The 16,658-nt window shown below is 42.7% G+C and overlaps 1 protein-coding gene across 5 annotated transcripts in view; it reads left to right on the forward strand.

Moving 5' to 3' along the window:
• Positions 1-1,965: 1,965 nt before the first annotated feature.
• The window catches only part of DDI2 (DNA damage inducible 1 homolog 2), a 45,928-nt gene continuing 31,235 nt past the window's right edge, over positions 1,966-16,658 (forward strand). For 2 of the 5 annotated variants that reach the window (XM_007174961.3, XM_007174963.2), the window contains exons 1-4: positions 1,966-2,334; positions 11,331-11,460; positions 14,060-14,296; positions 16,447-16,573. In XM_007174961.3, the coding sequence (XP_007175023.1) occupies positions 2,197-2,334; positions 11,331-11,460; positions 14,060-14,296; positions 16,447-16,573 (632 nt within the window). In that variant the 5' untranslated portion in view covers positions 1,966-2,196. The remainder of the gene's footprint in view (positions 2,335-11,330; positions 11,461-14,059; positions 14,297-16,446; positions 16,574-16,658) is intronic. The other 3 variants (XM_007174965.2, XM_007174967.2, XM_007174962.3) reach the window with 3 other exon arrangements.

Consider the following 16,658-nt stretch of genomic DNA (forward strand, 5'->3'; position numbering starts at 1 on the left):
CACGTAGTCTCACTGCCTGGGGTAGTTTGGGCTTTCTCACAGCATGGCTGCTGGGTTCCAAGAGCAAGTGTTCCAAGAGAATCAGACAGAAGCTATATTGCCTTTTATGAACTAGCCTCAGAAGTCACACAGTGACACTTATGCCAAAGTCCATCTGCCATAATTCAAATGGAGGGACATATACCCCATCTCTTAATGGGAGGAATGTCATGATTACATTATAGGATGAACATATAAGATGGAAGATATTGCCGTGGCCATCTTTGGAAAATAAAATCTGTCACATCTGGGCACCAATAGAAAAAAATGTAACACAAAAATCAGTCAGTTCATGATTCCAACTTCAGCTGAATCCTTGATACCATCTGGCAATTCTACATCATTTCTCTACTCAATTTGCTTCACCTTACAATGGTTATTTCAAACCTTCTCTGCTGTAGTAGGTGGTAGGTATGTCTCACCTAAAACCTGTTACAACCCCTCCCCCGCCTCCCCCCCCCCCCACCCCCGCACCCCATCCATACCCTTTAAAGAGGTGAGAAAAGCTAAACACTCACTTTTCCTGGCCTTTTCTTGCATCTGTGTGACACAGTTCTGGCCAGATGTAAGCAGAAACCTACTGGGGGACTCCTGGGCAACCTCTTGCTTGAACAAGAAAATGATGCATGGGGTGGAGGCAACCAGCTATATCATGACCCTCAGGGAAAGGCCAAAAGATTTGCCAGAATTCTGTCCCTTGTATCATTGAGTCACTGAATCAATGCTGCTGTCTACCTCCAGGCTTCCTATCCTGTAAGAAAAATAAACCCTCACTTGCATAAGCCATTGATAGGCTTTCTGTAGCTGATAACAACCACTCTTCTCCACCCCGCCCCCTTCCTCCACCTTCTGTCTTTATGCTCCCCAGAAAACCTTCCCTCTTCCTTTACAGAGATACATCTTCAGCTGGTCTTTCACTTACTTTCTTGCCACCAAACCTACCTACACTTACCTGCATCCATAGCCATCCTGACCCCTCCTTCCCTCATGTTATAATAGAAGAGGGTGTCCCTACTCCGTGGATGGGGGAGTGGGGGGTAAATGGGGAGGTGCCAATCTTGTATCCACTGTATCTTCCTCTTTCCCTTTTGGTTTTCTCACTCATCCTCATGTTTTGGGCTTCTATTTCTCATCAGCTATGTGGCCTTAAACAGGCCAGTAAAGTAGCACATATTTTATCGAGTGGATTCTAAGCTGTGCCCAATAAAAAGCACTGCAATAGGTGCTGGGGTTTGCCAGGACTAGGAAAGAAGCAGTCCAAGTAGAGGGAAAACTATTTACGAGGCAGGGAAATGGAGCTTAGGAAGAACTTAAAGTCACAATGTGGCAGGGAGGGCAGAGTGCAGACAGGGCTCAGGAGGCAGGGCTGAAGAGCAAGGCAGGGGCCAGTGAGCAGGGGTTCTATAATCCAGGCAGGGTCGTGATTTTGATTTTAACCCTAAATCATCAGAACGAGAAGAAAAGTAAGCTGTCTGAGCCTCAATTTCTACTTTGGAAAATATGTCTGAGAACAATCTGCTAGGTTCTCAGTCTCCTTTATCAGCTTGAGAGTTCATTAAGGGCAAAGACCTGTATTTTTACGCATTTTTGTACCCACGTGGTTATTTGCCAACACGCGCTCAATAAATGCCTGTCGGATGAATAAATGAGATTTTGGAGTCCTCCACCGACGTCACTTACTAAATCAAGCAATTAATACTTATTTCTTTCTCTTCGTTCACTCCCCTTTCCTCGCCCTTCCTCCCTTTCCCGTCCCAAGAGCCCTGCAATCCCCTGCTGCTTCCCGCCTCCCCTTCCCAGCTCCGCCCCTCCGCTGCGCCGCGAAGGCGGAGCGGGTCAAGCGGGCTTTACGGCATCGGCGTTGCGGCGGGGCGGGGCGCCGGGCGGCTGGCGCGCTTGGCGGCAGCGGTGGGAGGCAGGCCGGCAGGCAGGCAGGCAGACGAAGTTGCAGGCGGGTGGTGGTGGCTGTACTTGCTGGTGAGGGCGGGAGGGAGTGAGTCACTGAGCGTGTGTGAGGGAGGGAAGGAGCGAACGGGCGGGCGAGCGAGCAGCCCGCGCCGTCCGCCTGCAGCACCAGCCAGGCCCCGCCGCCGCCGCCGCCGCCGCCGCCGCCCCGCGCCGAGGCCGGGCCGAGCCGAGCTGGGTCGGGCCCGGGCCATGCTGCTCACCGTGTACTGTGTGCGGAGGGACCTCTCCGAGGTGACCTTTTCCCTCCAGGTCGACGCCGACTTCGAACTGCACAACTTCCGCGCGCTGTGTGAGCTCGAGTCCGGCATCCCCGCAGCCGAGAGCCAGGTACGCTGAGCGGCGAGTGGGGCCTCCCTCCGGAGCTAGCCCTCCCGCCTCGGGGCCTCACGCACTCCTTTTGCTGCTGGTGAGGAATTGGGGGGTGGAGGGGAAGCAGGATGGCCATTCCCAGCCCACCCCCGCATCCGGGAGGGAGCTGGAATCGGTGGCTGCCCCCATACGCCCCAAGCGTGGGGTGGGGTGCTGGGGGAGAGAGCGGAGAACCTGACCGCAGACGCACCCACTGCAGCCTGAGGAGCGCGTGGACTGTCGGGCGGCCCGCCCCACCTTGTGGCTTTTTGACCCCTTCTCTAATTTCTCGAGTTTGGGGTGTCGGCGTAGACCTAAGAAGAAGCCGTAGGTCTGCAAGAGTTCATACATTCTGCTTCCCCAACCAGAAATACCAGTTTGGATCACTGTGGGAGATGGATGTTCATCTGCTTTTTTGGAGAGGGCTCCTGCCTAAGTAAACGTAATGTACCTTTAAGTGTAGAGATTTGCGCTCGAAGTGAAGGGAAAAGTTTGAGACTTGCACCACCTTGTTTTGAAGCCTTTGGAAATGCTCTTTTCCCTACCACATGCGTTTCTGGTTAAATCATTATTTTTTTTTAAGTAATTATTAGTTCAACCGAAACTATTTCTCTGGTTTCTTCCCTGGTAGTAGGCCAAGATCCCTCTTTCTTTCAGGTCACAATTCAGAGTTTGGGTGAGTTCAGAGCTCAGTGCTTGATGAGGATATTTGCTTAAAAATGGCCTCAGTGTGATTTGGTTGTTTCATTTCCCTTATCCTGCTGGAAAGAAATTAAGCTGCTCTTACATTTTAAGTAAGCAGAGTAATTTATTCTCAAAATGCTCTGATGCTGCCACCAAACAGATTTGGTGGCAATAACTCTGTGGCCTTCACACTGAAACATGTAAATCCTGACTTGATAAGTGGGCCTCGGAGGGCATAGTCTAAACATTAAGAAGATTATAGAAGTCGTCCAAGGCCCCAGAAGGTAAATCTTGATTTCCTACTGCAGTTATGAAATAGTTCCAAAAACTATTGCCTCACTACAGCTTGTTCTGCCCTGTGCTATGGTAAACAAGTGTGTCAATATTTTGTTCAGAAGTGAGTATGATTCCTTTACACTTTGAACTTTAGAACCTTGGCATAAGCTGAATATCAAGAAAGAATTTATTTGGGGGCACAAGGTGTCACTCAAATAGGCATTCTGGCAAAAGGGATTTCTTGGAACATCTGTAAAAAAAAAAGAATCCACAAAAACTCAGGAACCAGTTTCTGTCAATGAATCCCTCAGGTAGAGAGCTAGAAAAGAAGTTTAAGTAGGGAGGGAAAATCAACTCAGATTTTTGAAGGTGGCTTTTTCAATTGTTTCTCTTCCCTCTGGCTGTTCTTTTACCCTAGTTATAATCACCAGCTGGTAAGGGAAATAAAAAAATTAAAATGTAAATTGACTTTGTTGGGCTTGGGAGAAGACAAAGATTGTGATTTCTGTATTCCTGCACTTTTTGAGATGGCTGTAGCCAAAAGAGGGTGTCAGATTGAAAGACTATTAATTGTATGGTAAGGCAGGCACTGTCCTGCCAGTGCGGAAGGTTAGCAGTACCTTCCTAATTGAACGGTTAGGCTAACTCCAAATTCTTTCTTATTCATTAGGTCAATGTTTTGGCATTTACTTCCTTCCCAAGCCAAATTAGCATATGGAAACCTGGGCTCCAACTAGTGTTAAGCCTGTATTACATAGCCGGTAAACAGCTCCTGTTTTTCAAGTTTGTTCTGTTGGCTCCATTGTAACCTAACACAGTGTCTATTTTAGGATGTCTGGTGGTCCGTTGTCTTTCAGTTGCTTGCCCATCAAGCAGGAACAGGATCCACCCTAGACACTTGAGTCATTTCCTTTCACCAAATCATAATAGTAAACATCATTGTAGGTTTTATGCACAAATATATCATTTTCACTTACTTGGGGCCTCCCCCCACCCCTCCTTTACCTCCCAGGGTTCTCCCATATTACTCATCTTCTCCTCCTTCCTCTCAAAGTTCTCCTGGTCTCTTTACCTTTACTCCTCTTACTTCCCTTCTGTGTTCTCGTTCCTTCACCTCCATTTCTGACTCCATTTCTAACGGGGATTTTTTTTTCTTGTTCCTGGCTATTCTTTCCTGTTACTGTGTGTCCAGACCACTGGTCTGCAAACTTTTTCGGTCAAGTATCCCTCTGAGTAAAATGTTTTGGAACATGCATCTTTGTGATGTATATAATAAATAATATATATGAACTAATGGCATATGCATAATATAAATGCATGTATATTACATGTATGTAATAGCTGTAAACATCAATTATATACATGAAGTAATACCTTAGGTCATTATAAACAGGCACAGGATAGAATTTAAGGAAGGATGAACAAATGGAAATGCAAATTCTAATTATTTTCTGTTTTCTTCCTACATCCTTAAAGAACTGTGTCGTATGTCTGCCCCTCATTAAGGATCACTGGTTTATAATTCAGTCTTTCAGCATCAGCATCGACTGTGCATAAGGATATGCTTGAAAAGGGTGTTAATTTTTAACAGCTCTAGTCTGATTATAGTAGTTATAATGCAGTGATAACAAATTTAGAATAGGAACAATCTCTACTTGCACATGTGATTGAAGCTGGGCATGTTCCATCTCTTAACACAAGTGTGGGTTTGGAAGCCAGGCATGGCCCTGTTTGATGCTTTGATGCAGACTTGGCTAGAGGAACTTCAAACAATTATTAAGAACTTAGCTTCACTTGAAATTAATATCTTTGCATTTTTGAAAGATTGTTATAATTTACCCCTGTAGGTGGCATGTGGTTTTAAAAAAAAAAAAGTGTGCAGAATGTATAAGAACTCTCAAATGAAGGCATATTTAAATACCAAATAATAGCAGTAACTGTATGATCCTGGAAATGCAGCTCTGCACACAGCATGATCTATGGTTTGTAAAACACTATTTTGTTTGTTTATTTTTATTTATTTATTTGTATATTTATTTATTTTATTTTTGGCTGCATTGGGTCTTCGTTGCTGCACACAGGCCTTCTCTAGTTGGCAGCGAGCGGGGACTACTCTTTGTTGCTGTGCTCAGGCTTCTCATTGCAGTGGCTTCTCATGTTGAGGAGCATGGGCTCTAGGCACTTGGGCTTCAGTAGTTGTGGCACGGGGGCTCAGTAGTTGTGGCGCACGGACTTAGTTGCTCTGCGGCATGTGGGATCTTCCCGGACCAGGGCTCAAACCTGTGTCCTCTGCATTGGCAGGCAGATTCTTAACCCCTGCGCCACCAGGGAAGTCCCTGTAAAACACTATTTTATTTATTGTTATTATTTTTAAGTAAATTTATTTATTTATTTTTGACTGTGTTGGGTCTTCGTTGCAGTGTGTGGGCTTCTCATTGCGGTGGCTTCTCTTGTTGTGGAGCATGGGCTCTAGGCATGTGGGCTTCAGTAGTTGTGGCACATGGGCTCAGTAGTTGTGGCTCACGGGCTTATTTGCTCTGTGGCATGTGGGATCTTCCCAGACCAGGGCTCGAACCCGTGTCCCCTGCATTGGCAGGCGGATTCTTAGTCACTGTGCCACCAGGGAAGCCCAAAACACTATTTTAAGCCAGTAGAAACTGAGAATTTCTGTTGTAGCTGGTTTTGCCATGTTTATTTTCACGGGTAATTTTCTTGTATTTCTTTTCTGATAAATACCACATATTCATTATAGAAAACTTGTAACATATAGAAAAGGAGAAAATAACACTATTACTTATTACCTTATAACTCAGAGATAACTGCAGTTTACTTTTTAATGTATTTTTTCCTAAGCTTTTTTCTTCTTATATAGTTAAAATATATCTTTAAAACATATGGCCTGAACTGTAATAAACAATTTCATATCTTTCTTCAGTCGACACTGCATTGTCAGCGTTTTCCCATAACATTTCAAATTCTTGCAATTTATCGTTTTAATGGCCACATAATATACCATCATACAGATGTACTGCAATTTATTTGTTTTCCTTTTGCTGAGCTTTTTTTTTTTTTTTTTTTTTTTTAAAAGAAGGAAAGGAGGGCTTCCCTGGTGGCGCAGTGGTTAAGAATCCTCCTGCCAATGCAGGGGACACGGGTTCGAGCCCTGGTCCAGAAAGATCCCACATGCTGCGGAGCAACTAAGCCCATGCACCACAACTACTAAGCCTGTACTCTATAGAGCCCGCAAGCCACAACTCCTGAAGCCCAGGCACCTAGAGCCCATGCTCTGCAACAAGAGAAGCCACCGCAGTGAGAAGCCTGTGCACCACAACGAAGAGTAGCCCCCGCTCACAGCAACTAGAGAAAGCCCGCACGCAGCAACAAAAACCCAACACAGCCAAAAATAAATAAATAAATTTTAAAAAAATACCTTTAAAAAAAAGAAGGAAAGGAGGGAGGGAGGGAGACAAGAGAGTTTGTGATGGTATACTATTTATTTATTTAAAATTTATTTTTGGCTATGTTGGGTCTTCGTTGCTGCACATGGGCGTTCTCTAGTTGGGGCGAGCGGGGGTTACTCTTCCTTGCGGTGCACGGGCTTCTCATTGTGGTGGCTTCTGTTGTTGCGGAGCACGGGCTCTAGGCACATGGGCTTTAGTAGTTGTGGCACGTGGGCTCAATAGTTGTGGCTCGGGGGCTTTAGAGCACAGGCTCAGTAGTTGTGGCGCACGGGCTTAGTTGCTCCGCGGCATGTGGGATCTTCTGGACCAGGGCTTGAACCCATGTGCCCTGCATTGGCAGGTGTATTCTTAACCACTTTGCCTCCAGGGAAGTCCCTTGTTGGGCATTTGAACTGGGGACATTTGGAAGCAGTTACAAGTAACATGTCCGTGGATACCTATATACTTAAGGCTTTGTCTCCATTTCTGATTATTTCCTCAGGATAAAGTCTTAGATATGGAATTGCCAGGTCTTTTGGGAGGCTTTTAGTAACTATTGTCAAGTTATCTTCCAGAAGGGTTGTAAAAGTCAAGCTGACTATTACATGGGATGGTATGTGTAGATCACTTGTCATATAGTGGGCTTTCAGCTAATGGTAGATACTATTATGAAGCCATTCAAATGTGATTCCAAGGGTTTCGTGGCCCGTTTATGGTCCTTAATGCTAGAAATGTACTGTTACGATATCTGTTGATTGATTGAAATCTCTCATTCAGAGACCAGAAAACATTTGAGATCATGCCTAAAGGCTTTGGAGTTGTATTAATTAGTGTATTGTTAAATATTGGTTAAGATGAGAATTCAGTCTCTAGGGTGCCTCCTCTGGAGAAGTACTAGCAGTTGTGCCAGTTTTGGAGATTAAGACTTGTAGCTGTATAAGTTTTCCTGTTGTAAGTTCTTATAACTGGCAAAACTTGAATTTTGAGCCTTATAACCTTTGAGCTGGGTATTATGAATGGTAGAAAGTATCACCAATGCCATAAACAAAACTCATTTTGTTTTGACTGGTAGAAATTTGAAACCATTGGTCTACTAGATACTCATATTAAGTTGGAAAATCATTCAGATTTATTCTGAAACTTAAGCTGCAGAATAATTGTCTTAGATTCTTAAGCCTATTTTAACAACAACAACAAAAAAAACAGTTCTTTTTGGCAGTTATAATTTCAACTAAGCTACCGTTTATCTCATCTATGTCCTTGGACTAGAATGGTATACACCTGCTGCTTTGTCAGTATGAAGAATGTTTGATCCTTACCCACATTCTCCAGTCTAGTATTTTTAGGAGATTGGGGCAGATAGCAACCTTCCATACTTCATGTTACATGTTTGATGGTACTGACTACCTGGATCTTACATTTTTGTTGTTAGATCAGGCCGCCTTCTTTTTAAAAAATTATGTTGTCTGCTGAGGAAAAACTGTTCAGCTGAGCAGTGATGCAATGATGTGTGGCATCTGTAAAATGGGAATCCAAAGAGTGAGGGGTTGGTAGTGCTTCTTTCTTCATGTTCAGGGCAGGGGATACATTGAGCAGTGGACAGTGTTTGATCCCGCTGGTGAGTAGAGGCCCTTAGTAGTGATAGGTGGCTTAGTAGCTCTTGCAAAGGTCACCCAGCTAAGTCACCATGCCACTTTGGACTTATATTTGGGAAAGTTGTATGTGGTACTAGGAAAGAGTGTGGGCTGTGAAGTCAGGCAGATGTTCCAATCCCAGTTCTCTTCTCAATAGCTGTGGAGCCTCAGGTCCCCTAACTGTAATTTGTTTCCCTGTACATAAAATGGGACAGTTAATATCTACTTCATAAATTGATTATGAGACTTAAACGAGAGGATATGAGGATTAAGTGGAAGACCATGAGAACCTAGTAAGATGCTGGCTCCTAGTAGGAGCTCACTCAGTGGTAGCCGTCTGCTGTTTTAATATGGCTTTCCATGTAGCATTTCCAGCCTGAAGAAAATTCAGTGATCTTGTGGATAGGAGCATTCTGATTCTCCTGAGTTTGATTTCTCGTTGTAGATAAGTACATGTTCTCTTATAAGTACAGTTAGAATACGTTGACTGATCATGTGTCTCTAAATATACTGATAGTTGAATTCCTGACCCTGGAGAATTAAGGAGTAGGCCTTAGGCCACTGGTACTTTCATTATGGTTGCTTCACAAAGTTGAAGCCCCCTTGTAGGAGCTGCCTGCATGGCATTTCTCTTGCATGCCTCTTTCTTGCTGCACACCTCAACCCATGACACTTGTCACTTCAGATTTGTGGTGGTTTTTAAAGCAAACCCAGAAGCTATAATATGACTCTCAGGTTGTATTGCAAACCATCTATGTTGATTCTGGTGTACTTTTACTATGAGATATATGCTTAAATAAGGGAGAGTGAATGGGTTGATAGAATGACAGTTGCAATCTATTGTAACATATTTCGACTTTGCAGGTGAGGGTAAGAACTAACAATACTTTTTCTAGTCCTGTATAGAACTTAAAAAATATAATTCAGCCTACAAATTCTGCAGATCATCTTTTTGTTCAACCCCAGAAGTATTTGATTTTGGAAGGAACTAAATTGATTTTCCTGTTCTATTTCTCATGTCATTGCAAATTCTGAGAGCAGATATGACAGATCTTTTTTTTTTCCAGTTTAAATCCTGTATTTTTCAGGTTCTGTGTCAGGCAATTTTACTATGAGAGTTATGAGGACACTTGAGGAAACACTGTAAAATGGTAGTGTAGCAGAAAGACCTGGAAAGGATAGGTGTAATGATTATCTAGCCCCAGCTGCTTGCTTGACAAATGTGAACTATGAAGCCTGGACCAGCTGAGTGACGGGGGCCCTGTCAGAGCCAGGACAGAACTCAGGTTCCTCAGTTTGCCAGTGGCCTCGTGGAAAGTGAATTGTTAGGAAGAAAACCTTTCAAAGCCAGAGTTTATTCTGAATGTCTCTCTACAGAGTAGGTCATAATGCAGGTTAGGTTTTGTGTTCCTTCATGGTGAAATCATAGTATGCCCTTTGTCCCTTTTCTTTCCACAGCCCGTTGTTTCATCTATTTTTATGCTCTCAGGCTTTCTTCAGTGTTTGATTGCACATCATAAAAATATTTTCCTTAGTAATACATCCCTGATCCTTTTTTCCATCTGTGTTTAATTGTTCTTTTTTAAATGTCTTCCACTTTTATCTTCCACTCATAAACATAAGAGTGATAAAAGTTTGGGGAAGGTCGAAGAGAAGGAAGAACTCAGGAAGCTTGGTATTTGGGAACCTTTCAGACTTTCCAGTGTGCGAGATCATTTAAAAGTGGACACAGGGCTTCCCTGGTGACGCAGTGGTTGAGAGTCTGCCTGCCAATGCAGGGGACACGGGTTCGAGCCCTGGTCTGGGAAGATTCCCACATGCCGCAGAGCAACTGGGCCCGTGCACCACAACTACTGAGCCTGCGCATCTGGAGCCTGTGCCCCGCAACAAGAGAGGCCGCAACAGTGAAAGGCCCCCGCTCCGCAGTGAAGAGTGGCCCCCGCTTGCTGCAACTAGAGAAAGCCCTCGCACAGAAACGAAGACCCAACACAGCCAAAAATAAATAAATTAATTAATTTTTTAAAAAAAAGTGGACACAGTACAGTCATGTACTGCAGGGTGACTGGAGTTAACACTGTATCATATATTTGAAGGTTGCTAAGAGTAGATCTTAAAAGTTCTCATCACAAGAAGAAAAAGTTATAACTATATGGGGTGATGGATGTTAACAAAACATATCATGGTAATCATTTTACAATATATACATATATCAAATCATCATGTTGTACAACTAAAACTAATACAGTGTTGTATGTCAGTTATGTCTCACTAAAACTTGTGGGTGGGGAGTGAACATATCATTTAATAGTATTGCAGTTGTCATCCTCGGAATAAATCACTCCCATTTCCCTCCCTGCTCAATATTAAATCTAAAATTGTCTACTTCCCATAGATTTATTTGTCCTTTAATTCAGCAAATACTTGGACATTATTTATCTACCAGGCCCCTGTTCTAGGCATTTGGGATATGGTGAAAAAAGTAAAGTCCTTGTCCTCAGCGTAGCTTACATTTTAGTGGGACAGAGAGACCATGAAGAAAAAATATATAATATGGGAGGTGAGGGGGCATTTTAAATATTAGGGAAGGACTCTGAAGAGGTAGTGTGTGATCAGAGACCTTAAAAAAATGACCCGGGAAAGAACATTCCTCAGGTAGAGAGAACAACAAGTGAAACAGCCTTGAGGGGGAAGTTGCTGGTATTATTTGAGGAATAGCAATCATGGTATGAGATGAGGTCATGGGGGAGCCAGGGAGCCGAATTGTTTGGGCCTAGTAGTTGATGAGAAGGATTTTGGCTTTTATTCTAGGTGTGATGGGAAATCACTGGAGGGTTTTGAGCAGGGAGTGACATTCTCTAATGAAGAGGAAGACTGTAGTCTTTCTGTTTTGTGCCATGTTACTTCTCGGTGCTTTATACTATTAAATCTTTTCTGGTTGCAGATTGTCTACGCTGAAAGACCTCTCACAGACAACCACAGATCACTGGCTTCTTATGGCTTAAAAGATGGCGACGTTGTGATTTTACGACAGAAGGAGAATGCAGACCCTCGCCCTTCGGTGCAGTTCCCAAGTAAGGCATCTCATAATGGTTTCACAGCCCTGGCAAGCATTAGTAGATAACATAGTTCAGAGTTTTGGATTTGCCTTGGATTCAGACTGCCAGGGTACAGATCCTGACTCTGCCACTTGCTTGCTGGGTAACTTCGGACAAGTTAACACTCTAAGTCCATTTCCTCATCTGTAAGATGTGTGCTATAATTAACCACAACTCCTAGGGTTGATGGGAGAATAATGCATGTAAAACCTTCAGCACATAGCAAGCCGTCAGTAAATATTAGCTTCTATTGTTATCAGTGATCATTTTATCCTTGAGAAGGACTTGAGAGGCTGCATATGCCTGTGCTTCCTGGCTGACTTTTGCTGCTTTGTGTCTGGCATTCAGTGATAGGCCTTTGCTGAACATTTGGCAGTCAGCCAGGCACTTGCACCCACATTTCAAGTCATCTTATAACTGTTGTAGGGAAGAGATACCTCTTGACAATTTTTAAATAATATCTTCATAGCTAGTAAGTGAAGGCACAGGATTTAAAACTTGATGCTTTTCCCGTTACACTGAGCCTTATGAACCTTAAGCAGCTGACCACCAAATTCTGGTTCTTTCCCACCATCTTTGTTAATCATGTAAAAAGAAACTTATTTATCTTAGATGCTACATCTAGAATCTGTGCATTGGGAGTTAGGAAGTTTCTGTGTCCTTGAAATAGTGTGCAGAATTGTGTGGGCGTCTGTGCATTTGATGGGGAGAGGGTCCATAGCTTGCTTCTGATACTCAAAGGAGTTTAGGTGTCTGGGTGATGACCGACTCCAGTTTAGAACACAGTGCTTCCATTCAGCCTGCAACTGGAGCTATAAGAGACCATCAAGCCCTGTTACTTTCAGATCCAGATTACATTATTCCCTTGGGGCTACTGTTAAACTTTAGAAAGGGAAGGGGTTCAAATAAACCAATCAGTAAAGCCCAAATCTTCCTGTGGTTAATTTGGTGAAATTGTTAGTTCTGAGATTCACTGTTTCTTGCTTTTCCTGTGCTGTGCCACAGGGACAAGAGAGCCAGTAGGTGGGGGAGGGGAGGCAATTCTGGTCTATAAGGTAAACAAACAAGTTTTTCAAAATTATTACGAAGTGAGTGGACTCTCAAGATAAGTATAACAGGGTTGAGATAAAAATTTCTCAACCCATAAGGAAGACCCACCCATATATGTTTTGCTGGTTGACCTAGATTAACTACCTCACAAAGATCATCTTATTCACTTCACTTTTTCATTGGTTCGAAGTTCATGTCCATGTATACGTACACACACACACACACACACACACACTGCCAGCTGAGGTCTGTTTGAAGAAAAGTGCCTAGTTGAACCCATGGTAGGAGGCACAAACCTTACTCCTGAGTTTAAGCATTTTCTTTTTCTCTTTGAAGTCCAAAAGGCTTCAGGACAGCCCCAGACTTGGAGCAGGTGCAATCATCAGATACATTTTGGGGTTGAAGAAATGTGGATTCACTCAGTCTTAGCCCGTCATTCTGGTTATACCTAGGGTTTTATGGTTTTTGTTTTCTTTTTCCTATTTAAAAATACAACTCTTTTTTTCAATAACAGCTTTATTGAGATATCATTCACTACCATACAATTCACTCATTTAAAGGGTACAATTCAGTGATTTTTAGTATATTCAGAATTGCCTAACCATCACTATGATCAATTTTAGCACATTTTCATCATCTTTACAAGAAACTCTGTACTCATTAGCAGTCATTCCCCATCTTCCCTCATGCCTCCTAGCCCTAGGCAACCATCAGTCTACTTTCAGTCTCTGTATTTTCCTATTCTGGACATTTCATAAATGGAATCATACAATATGTGGGTCCTTTGGGTAAGGTTCCCTTTTATTTTCCTTTCATTTTAATAACGTCAGCTCACCCTGGAGTATGGAACCTGGGAGTGTGGCCTGTGAACCTGTTAAATCTTTTGGTGTACTCAGCACTGAGAACCTGTGCAGGTTTCTTTTCTTTTTTTCTCTCCCGTGAAATGATTACACCTACTAGCTTCCCAGGGTATGAGAAGAGTTAGCAGTGATGCACAGATGAAAGTGTAAATTCAAAGAACTAATAAGTGTGGCACATACTTGTAGAAGTTAACATCTAACATTATGCTGTTCACTTGATATGTATGGTATTCTTTACCCAAGGTGTCAGGGCTCTTTGGAGCATATGTGAAAGCAGACTAGGATTTTTCTTAAGAACCACATCCAGCTTTGCATGGTTATGTTTGAGATTGGCTTTGCTTTTTTAAAGACATAAGTAAGTAAAAACTTATTATCCTGGGATATTTTATAAGCCAAGAATTTGGGATTATTACCATTGTCTTCCTATCCCTACCTCTACTCCCCAACCCCCTGTTTTTCTGTTCTTTCCTACCTATTCACTCTCGGACTGCAGTCTTTGTATTCAAGGTCAGCGTGAGAAAGAACCAGGGAAAGGGCATTCGGAATGTCTGTGATTACCATCTACTACTATTGCATACCACATATGTGCAAATCTGCCGTTTCCTTCAAATACTTGTTTTTATGGAGTCATTTGAAGTAAACTTCGAATCGATTTTCCCCAACAGACTTACCCCGAATAGACTTCCGTAGCATAGCTGTGCCTGGCACGTCCAACACCCGGCAGCGCCAGCCAGCAGGAGCTCAGCAGTCCCACTCGTCTCCTGGAGAGGTAGCTTCATCTCCTCAGGGCCTGGACAATCCAGCCTTGCTCCGAGACATGTTGCTGGCCAACCCCCATGAGCTGTCCTTGTTGAAGGAACGCAATCCACCCTTGGCAGATGCTCTGCTCAGTGGAGATCTTGGTAAGCTTCTGAAATTGGAAGACTGTCAAGCTAACCTGAGGTGAATAGTTGTATCACAGCAAATGTGGAGAAACTCAAGCAACTGGTGTGTTCAGCCCACTATGTCACATGTTGTATTGAACATATCAGTTGGTCTGTGAGAGGTAAATTAGTGCTGATGCCAGAGGCTGAGTTAGTTGGCAATAGTGACAGAATTTTAGGACTATGTAGAGTTCTGAAACAGCTCAACCAGCCCCTTCGTTTTCCTTTCCTTCCTTTTTTTTTTTTTTTTCCCTAATTATTTTAGCAGTGTATAACCCAGGTACAGATTTTTTTTTAATTGAAGTATAATTGATTTACAATATTGTGTTAGTTTCAGGTGTACAGCATAGTGATTCAGGGGGTTTTTTGTTTGTTTTTTTGTGTGTGTGGTTTTTCTTTTTTTGCAGATAATATCTTGTAATGACCAGGTACTGATATTTTAACCTGTTTAGTTAGAACCTCAGTTAAAGAGAGTACCAGTTAACCAGCTGATGCCAGTTAAAATGATTTAGTTCCAGGAAAACAGGTCCAGTGCCATCAGCCTGTTTGGCAAAGTGCAACCCCTTTATTCTCATTCACCCTAAATTTAACAGTAGTGCGGTTGTCACCAGCAGTTTATTTGGGGCTATATTTTAACCATTCTTGTATTTAACAGAACATTTGTTTTTAGTCATCTTTATGAATTAAGTTTTCTCTGTACATTTCTCCAGTTTTACTCCTGGGTTTATGAAACCCTACTGATTAAATTTTAAAACATAAAAGATACTTAATAACTTATTCCTCAATAACCATTTTTAAAATTTAGGTAATATTTACCTACAGAGAAATACTTAGATTTTAGGTATACAGTTCGTTGAGTTTTGACAAACTAATGTAACCAGCACCCCAATCACAATATAGAACATTTCTTTCACTCCAGAAAGCTCCGTTATGTTCTCTTCTAGTCAGTTTCCTCCCCTTATAGGCTCCAGTATTCTGATACTTATAAGTTAGTTTTGCCTAATTTTCATCTTCATGTAAATGGAATCATATAGTATGTCCTCCCTTGTGTCAGGCGTCTTTCACTCGGTGTTTTTTAGATTCATCCATGTTGTGTGTATTAGTTCATATGACCATTATTTTGGTTTCTTTAATGTCTTATGCAGCGTATCTAATTGCCAAAGACCATGATGATGGCACTTTTACATTTATACATTTGAATGTACTCACATTTACGAAATAGCAAATAAAGGAGGTTCTTGTAACATACATCCATCTTGTAGCAAGCAATGTTTTCTCTTTGCTAATTTTCCTGCTTAGTATCCATCGGGTAATATAGACAGACTAACAGTAGTTTGCTTATAATTTATCTGCTTTAAGGCAGAGTGTGTTGTAAAGGAAACAAAAGTAGAAGAGGAAAAGAGGGGTAGTAGCGCTCTATTTTATTTCTAGGTAATAGGATAATAAGGGCAGTGGGGAGGGGAGGGGTAGCATCATTTATCTGCCACACTGATTTAAATTGAAAAGGCATCATCTCTGAGATGATGTCTGCAAATACATTATTTCCTTTTTTTAATATATATAAATTTATTTATTTGTTTGTTTCTATTTTTGGCTATGTTGAGCCTTTATTGCTGTGCGCGGGCTTTCTCTAGTTGCGGCGAGCGGGGGCTGCTTTTCGTTGTGGTGCACGGGCTTCTCATTGCGGTGGCTTCTCTTGTTGCGGAGAACGGGCTCTAGGTGCGCGGGCGTCATTAGTTGTGGCACGTGGACTCAGTAGTTGTGGCTCGTGGGCTCTAGAGCGCAGGCTCAGTAGTTGTGGCGCATGGGCTTAGCTGCTCCACGGCATGTGGGATCTTCCCGGACCAGGGCTCGAACCCGTGTCCCTTGCATTGGCAGGCGGATTCTTAACCACTGTGCCACCAGGGAAGCCCCAGCAAATACAGTATTTCTTTACACTAAATTTAGGTGAAGAACTAATCTTTTCTTCAGAGAATAGAAAGTAAACGTAATTGCTCATTTTAAATGATCTTTAGCCATCCTTTCTGCATCTCTTACAGTTGTATTTTGAGAAATTGTTCAGTGTGGGAAAATACTAATAAAGAATGAAAATATAATGGTTTTTAAGATTTTGCCCGCTGTTGTTGCAGAGAAATTTTCTAGGGTCCTGGTGGAGCAGCAGCAGGACCGAGCCCGGAGAGAGCAAGAGAGGATTCGTCTCTTTTCTGCGGACCCTTTTGATCTTGAAGCTCAGGCAAAGATAGAAGAAGATATAAGGTAATGACTCCTTTGCCCAAAGAGCAAGATTTAGAGAATCTGGAGTTCCCAAACTCCAGGTCATCTTGTATTTGTTGGGCATCTG

Source organism: Balaenoptera acutorostrata, chromosome 1 (assembly GCF_949987535.1).
Source record: "Balaenoptera acutorostrata chromosome 1, mBalAcu1.1, whole genome shotgun sequence".
In the NCBI taxonomy this organism is placed as follows: Eukaryota; Metazoa; Chordata; class Mammalia; order Artiodactyla; family Balaenopteridae; genus Balaenoptera; species Balaenoptera acutorostrata.